General features: G+C 37.0%; 1 protein-coding gene across 1 annotated transcript; it reads left to right on the top strand.

Moving 5' to 3' along the window:
* Nucleotides 1-7,129: 7,129 nt before the first annotated feature.
* LOC113238778 (prolow-density lipoprotein receptor-related protein 1-like) lies at nucleotides 7,130-7,583 on the top strand (the record flags this gene model as incomplete). Its single annotated transcript, XM_026475611.1, has 2 exons — nucleotides 7,130-7,314; nucleotides 7,379-7,583. Coding segments are annotated over exons 1-2 (390 nt in total), but the record flags the coding sequence as incomplete, so codon positions are not given.
* Nucleotides 7,584-7,613: the final 30 nt, after the last annotated feature.

The following is a 7,613-nucleotide window of genomic DNA, read 5'->3' as shown; positions in this document are numbered from 1 at the left end:
CAGAACATTGACATCATAACAATACTATAATTCAAAAACGCAATCAATTTTCTTCAAAGTAGCTTTCACCATGTTATAATTTGCTTTCTTAAAGTTGTGAGTTGCAAATTGTTTGTAAAAAAAAAGTTGTTTACTAGCCATATTAGATTGCGAGTTACTAACGAGTTACAGATTGTTCTCTAAGGAAGTACGAGTATTACAAAATATGAATTTGTACAATGGATACCTATCCGAAAAGAAAAAGAATTGAAATAGAAACCCTTTGTTGGAACGCCATATTATAAGTAAAAATACAAAAAGTAATTTAAATCATTAAGGCTCACAAAAAATGTACTTCGTCTCTGTTTTTGACGTGCAAAATTTCAATGAAAGTATTTTTTTTTGTCAGGGCTTTATAAATAATTCTGTTTATTTAATGTGTTGGGCATTATTCACTTGTAAATATAAATCCATTTAAATTGTCAATACTTCTAAATTAAATAAAAGAAACTGGTACAAAAAATTGGTGAATTGTAGTTTCATAGAAAAATTTTATGTGTCCACGCCTACTTGAATCTGCTTTTTTCTATTCCCTTGTCATTTTTGGAACGCATCGTGATTTCTTAACGCTATACAAAATGAAGATGCATTAAACTACTTTTCTATTAATAAAGTACGATAAAACTAGTACAAAAATAAATAAAAAATTCAAATTAAACAGATGAGTTTTATGTGATTCCCGTGTGTTACATGAAGGTGTGTTACGTAGTATTTTTTTAGGCAATAGAAATAGAAACACTTTTATTATTTTTTTCGAATGGCAACATTACTACTTTCAAGTTAGAGACGTCAATGTCAAGTCAGACATTTTCGTTTGCAAGTAAGACGCCGCGCTGTGGTGTGTTTATTTTTCGTCACCTCGTTCTTCGTATCTTTTGGATCCTATTTTGCAAGGTAAGTTATAATATTACTTTGTTTTATATAAAGATAGATGGAAGACACCATAAATATTTTTAAATAATGCAGATTATCACTGATTTGCTTTGCAATTGAAAAGGCTACATGGGTTTTAGGTTATGGTATTCACGAGTGTTTGTTCACGTGTGTTGCGTGTGTTACAAAGTTGTGTGACGTAACACACGTGAAAAGTGTAAAGCTCAGTTCACATTGCAGAACAATTAAAGAAATTCAAATGAACTCTTAATTAGCGACAACCGCAAATTTTATACTTATACTTTATGCTATTAACAGTCTTAAATCCGTTAAAACAAGGAGGGGGTCGCAACGCCATTTTTTTTTCAATTATAATATTAAATTCCGGAATCAGATTTTATGGTTTAAATTGGTTGGATTTTATAAAACAAATTGAAAAGAAGACTAAAGACTGTTATCATAATTTTTATGTTTTATCGTTTTTACAGATGCCACTTACTTCTGCTGAAAGGCAGAAACGCTATCGGGAGCGACTAAAAGAAGAGAATCCTGAAAAATTTAAATCACAGAAAAAGAAAAATGCAGAAAGAACAAAAAAGAACAGAAAAAAAATAGTAGAATATGCTCCGTCTGATCAAGAAATTATAAGAAAGGAATGGAGAGATAGAAAGAACAAAAATAAAAAACGTAAGCCTGAAGAAGGGTGTTCTTCTAAACAAACTTCTGGGCATGACAAATCGAACTATTATAGAAGAGTCATATATAGACTGAAAAACGAAAATGAAAAACAAGAACAGGACATAAAAAAATACAAAAAGTCTTTAAAAAAAATGAGGCAAAGATTAAACAGACTTATTGAAAAAAATAACGATTTAAAAGAAATTGTTAAAGAGAAAAAGGATATTATTCTTAGCTTAGAAAAAAAGTTCAATGCAAGTACCAAAATAGATGAAGATATTCAACAAACGTCCCCCTTGTCGAAGACGTGCGCATACATTGATCAAAATTTACCTAATATTTGCCCTGAAGAAAAAGAAAAAGTAAAGAAAGTTTTGCTAGAACATAATGTAATTATGGACACTATAAAGGAGAACTACAAAAGTAAAAATCCACAAGATAAACGATTAATAAAAGATATTTTGACTAAAAGTGATAACATTAATAAATACAATCTGAAAACTAAACTAGCTTCCTATTTAGGCCTTAAAGGTAAAATTCGCCACACTAAACAGAAAAATAAAAGCTCACTTATACAGAAAATGCTAAAAAATTTTTATGAAAGGGATGATGTAAGTAGGATGACAGCAGGGAAGAACGAAGTAAAAACACAAAAAAAGATAAAGAAACAGAGAAGGTATTTGCTTGGCCCTCTACGTAAACTATACAAGAAATATAGAGAAGAAGGTGGAAAATTATCATTTTCAACATTCAAAAGGTACAGGCCCTTTTACATATTGTCACCTAAAGCCGAAAAGCGAGAAACTTGCGCATGCAAGAGACATGAAAATTTGCTAAAGAAAGCCACGGCATTAAAATCAATTGGGTTAATAGCAACAACAGATCTTGACGAATTACTGAGTATGGTAGTATGTTCTTCAAAATCGAAGGAATGCGCTTACGGAGAATGTGGTTTGTGTAAAAATAAACATATTGACTTCTGTATGGGTGAAAAAAGTTTAAATGATAATGTTTCATGGGATGAATGGGTTTTAAAATCTTATGAATACCAACCAAAAAAAAATTGCAATGTGATAAAGACTACGAAGAAAAACGACATGGAAACAAAAACTGGTTCGCTAAAAATGCTAATAGACGGCTTTCAAGAGGAGTTGCGAAATTTTAAAATACATTCATATAATATCTTGCATCAATACAAACAGTACCGCCAGTGCAAAGACAATTTAGATGACCGCACCGTAGCTGTACACATCGATTTCTCGGAGAATTATGCTTGTAAATTAAGCACTGAAATACAAGCCATGCATTTTGATGGGTCCAGACAACAGATCAGTCTCCACACTGGTATGTTATATACTAAAAAGGGTCATCAATCTTTTGCAAGTTTGAGTCCAAACAAAGATCACGGACCAAATGCAATTTGGGCACATCTCTTACCGGTACTTAAAGAGATCAAGAAAAAATTACCGAAAGTAGACGGAATTCATTTCTATTCAGATGGTCCAACAGTACAATACCGTCAGAAAAAGAACTTTTATTATTTCGCAAAACTGACGAAAGAATTGGGCTTTACGTTTTCCACATGGAACTTCTTTGAATCAGCACACGGTAAAGGAGCCGCTGATGGCATTGGAGGAGCTATCAAAAGAAAATTAGACTCAATTGTCGCATACGGTTCAAATATTCCCGACGCGCAAACAGCCTTCGAATTTCTCCAAACGTCTGAAACCAAAATTCAATTTTTTTTCATACCTGATGATGACATACTGAGTGATTCAGTAGAACTCTTACCTGTTCCAAACACTATGAAAATTCATCAGATTATTAATAATGTCGGTTCAGCCAATTGTATTTTCTACCGATATTTAAGCTGCTTCTGCCAAAAGAGTAAAAATGAAAGACCAGGTTTTTGCAACTGTCTTAATCTGAAACCTGCAGACTTATTTAAACCATTAAAAATCATTGGTAAAAAATCTGTTGCGTCTAGAACACCTGTGACAATACTAACTGACATCAAAAACACTGAAGAAAACCATGCTTATTTTGATTTGAGCAGCTATGGACCTTTTAATTTAAAACAAATAGACATCAAAACAAAGATTGCGGGCAAAAGTTCCAAAGAAAATTCCCAACCATACCATGACAAAAACAAGAACAGTTCTAAAAAAAGAAAAATAATAGACGTCCACCCTAAAAGAAATAAGAAACTTAAAGCGAATGTAGAGAGCAGTACAGACGAAGACGGAACGATGTCTGTGCATGATACTTCCGATGAAGATTATCACATTTCAAGTGACGAAGATTACTTGGATGATATGGAAATGAAAGTGCAAGAAAACGTTAAAGATTTAAAGAAAACATTGGATAAAAGTAAATTGGAGAAGAAAGAAATAGGACAATCAAGTTACGACGATGAAACAAATATATACACTAATATAGACACAAGAGGAAACATTTCTTGTAATGAAAAAGAGGGAATAGTCAAGACTAATTTTGCTGAACAATCTGTTATTGCTACGACTCTACAGAATGATGAAAAGAACTTTGAGATTACAAATAATGTTTCAGAAGTGACACCAAAAATTTATATCGACACATGGAGGCTATCTTTCAAAGACAGTGTACTAGTAAGATATTACCAACGAAACTCATGGAAGTACTACATAGGATTCTTACAAGATACCTTTCAAAAAGAAGGAAAGTCTCATTTTACCATACGGTTTCTAAAAACCGTAAAAAACCGGAGCTAAAGTTTGTGGTTCAAAAAATTAAGGATGAAGATACTGTTACTGAAGATTTAATTGTTAAGCAGATTAAGATTACACAAAACACAGAACGACCAAAGGAATACTTTTTAGCTGAACCTAATATTGATAAGTTTTTTTTTTGAGTAGAATATAATTTATAAAAAAAGAGAAGACCAAAAACAAAATCAGCCATTTAAGTACAAATTTTGATCTCATTATCGGAACAATTATTTAGCATTTTAAGAAATAAATAATGTTTTTTAAGTTGTGATATTAACGTGACATAAATAAATAATTCGCATTTTTTTTAATTCTATTGTTTTATTGCCACCATATGCATTAACCTTAACATTTTTTCCAGTGTGTTACACAATTCCTGAGTGTTATGGTGTGTTACTGATTCCGGTGTGTTATGGTACATTTTTTGTGAGCCTTACCCAAATAAAAATAATAAAATAAATAACACAAAACAGAGCATAGCAAACATTTAAACAAAACGACAAATTTTATGGTATAACTTAAGAAATAAAACTATTTTTCCTGAATAAAATTGCGTATATTTGTTTTTTCAAACAAACCAACGTTTCGGGCCCTTTATAGGTCCCATGGTCAACCGTGACGTACACAATATAAACCCTGAAAAATAGTTTCATTTGCTATGTGCAACAATCCCGAAAACCTAAGCACTCGATATATGTATAACTTAAAACTATACTGACATGTGTGTGGATTTGGCATATGCAAAAGGATCTCTACAGCTAAACCCTAGAATGGGTTGTGACGCTGATTCTAAATAGATTCTGGCGTCCAGTAAGCACTCGGTCAGTACGCTGTCCCGATCATACACTATGTAAACCCTCCCCGAGGTCTCAATTCCGATCCAAATCACAGATGTAATCACAGATCAGTTTAAGTGTAAACCCACCTGTAGTGTCATTTTTGAAAAAAAGGAGTGAGAAAACATACTATATCGAAGCCGTGCCTAGGACCGAACAGAAAAAGGAATTTTGAAGTGTCTAAATTACAGGCACAGTGTATATTAAGAAAATCGAAATGGCGATTAAATGGCAAAATACATTTAAAAGGAAAAATTTTGCTGTATTTACAAATTCAGCAACGCCAAGATGCGAATGAGTGCCGAAAGGTTGAACCAAAGGGGATGACTTATTGACAAGATTCACAAGAGGATGTGTTAAGTTTTGGAATTTTGAAATGGAGGAAGGTGATGGAAGACTGAACAGAAATGGGTAGCGAGAGATACTAGAACTAAAACGTGGTATAAAAACAAGGTGATATATCATAATTTCAGTACATACAGAGTACTAAAAACACCGACCTCAAAAGTACGTGGAATTACATCTATTTGCCAAGTTATATTGAAATATCCCCTAGTTCGCCACTATACAGGACTTGACACAGGAGATAATAAAAATCGGTTCTCACTACTCAAAGTATATTGAGAGAGAAAACGCCTTGAATTGGCGAATAGCAAAATCAACCATTAAAATAATTGCTCCTTATTATAAAATTTAGGCGCTATTTATAAAATTGAATCTTCATGCGTGAACAACCACCCTTAGAGGTAGATGATTTTCCTCAAAATGAAAAGGGATCACTATGGAGGTACTCTCTTTCCAAGAAAAAAATAATCATGAAAGTCGGTTCACAAATACCGGAGTTATCGCGTAACATACATATAAAAAAAACATACAGTCGAATTGAGAACCTCCTCCTTTTTTTGAAGTCGGTTAAAAAGAGGGTCAATTGTCACCAGAATAAGTCGTTGCACCAGATTAAATGAAAAAAGGTTGAGCTCACTGCGATGAATTCCGCGTAGGACAGTTTACACTATATTACGTACGCGGCCCGCCTCAGTCAAGGCGTTGGTATGTAAATCCGGAGAAAACTCAGGGGGCCGGTATCCTGCCGTCTCTCATTCAAAATAATTAGCACATTAAAAGCTTCGCTCGAAAAAAAAACTCCAAGCAAAAATCCAACTTTTTCTTTGTCGATGTTCTCCAAAACAAAAAACTTTTTACCTAATCCTTTTCCAAAAATGACAGAGCGCGACTGTCACCAGTTCCGAACCTCTGCACGGGATCTTTTACTGATTACGGGTCTTTGTAGTGATCCACATCACAGCTGTATAAGCTTAAGTGTAAAGTCTCTTGCTTAGCACGGCGCAGCCCCGATTACACATTGTGTAAACCTTATACCGAGGTCTCAGTACCGATTCACATCACTGCATAACTTTGTATCAGCTAGGTGGAAGCTCAAGCTCGGAGTACAATTCGCCCATCGCCTAAAACACTAGTACGCCATAACGCCAAGAAGAAAGACAAGATAATACTTTGTAGTAACTGTCTCCTCGGGTCGCGAACATTGTCAATATAAATAAGGTCAAGCTGTGTATGCAATTATAATAAACAACTCCGATACTCATCGTCCCTTGTTGCACCGTTCTTGTAAGTCAGCCAGACACGGACCCAGTCCAACCAGGAGTGCAGTCCAATTGGAAACCCTAAACCGATTGGAGTGCCAGTCCGACGGAGAACACTACATTGTATGCCGAACAGTCCGTTACCGATAAATATATAAAGATTTTACACTAATTTATTAGCAAAACGTTCGCGTATCGATGACGCCTAGATTTGTTTGAGAATTGGTGATCAGAAAAGAAATAAGCAAAGAACGACCACGTATACAGACGGCAATTGAACCGGCCGTAGCGGAGGTCGTGGTGAGTCCCATCGCGCGTTGTCTCGGCCGCAGAGGTGGGCGCGGTGGAGGGCATGGTGTTCAGCGCCGCGTCGGGCTGGCTGTACTGGACCAGCAGCAGCGCGGCGGCGGTGCGCGGCGCGCGCGTGGCCGACGTGGAGCGGGCGCCGCCCGACCGGCGCGGGCCGCGCGTGCGCACCGTGGTGCGGCTGCCGGCCGGCGCCAGGCCCCGCGGCATCGACGTGGACCCCTGCACCGAGTGAGTCGTCGCGCCCGCCCCGGCGCCGCCCGAGGGCCCTCGCCAGCCGCCGCTTTGCCCGCAGCCGCCTGTACTGGACCAACTGGAACGAGTCGTCGCCCTGCATCCAGCGCGCGTACACCAGCGGCCTGGAGCTGCAGACCGTCGTCGCGACCGACATCCTCATGCCCAACGGGCTGACGCTCGACCACCGCGCCAAGAAGATCTACTGGGCCGACGCGCGCCTCGACAAGATCGAGCGCATGCACTACGACGGCTCGCACCGACAGGTCCGCGGGTGCCGAGCGCCGGGGGGGCCG

This window comes from Hyposmocoma kahamanoa, unplaced genomic scaffold (assembly GCF_003589595.1).
Source record: "Hyposmocoma kahamanoa isolate Upper Pololo Valley unplaced genomic scaffold, ASM358959v1 98230, whole genome shotgun sequence".
Classification (NCBI taxonomy): domain Eukaryota; kingdom Metazoa; phylum Arthropoda; class Insecta; order Lepidoptera; family Cosmopterigidae; genus Hyposmocoma; species Hyposmocoma kahamanoa.
Note: the sequence above shows the minus strand (reverse complement) of the source record. Positions and strands in the feature narration are given on the sequence as shown.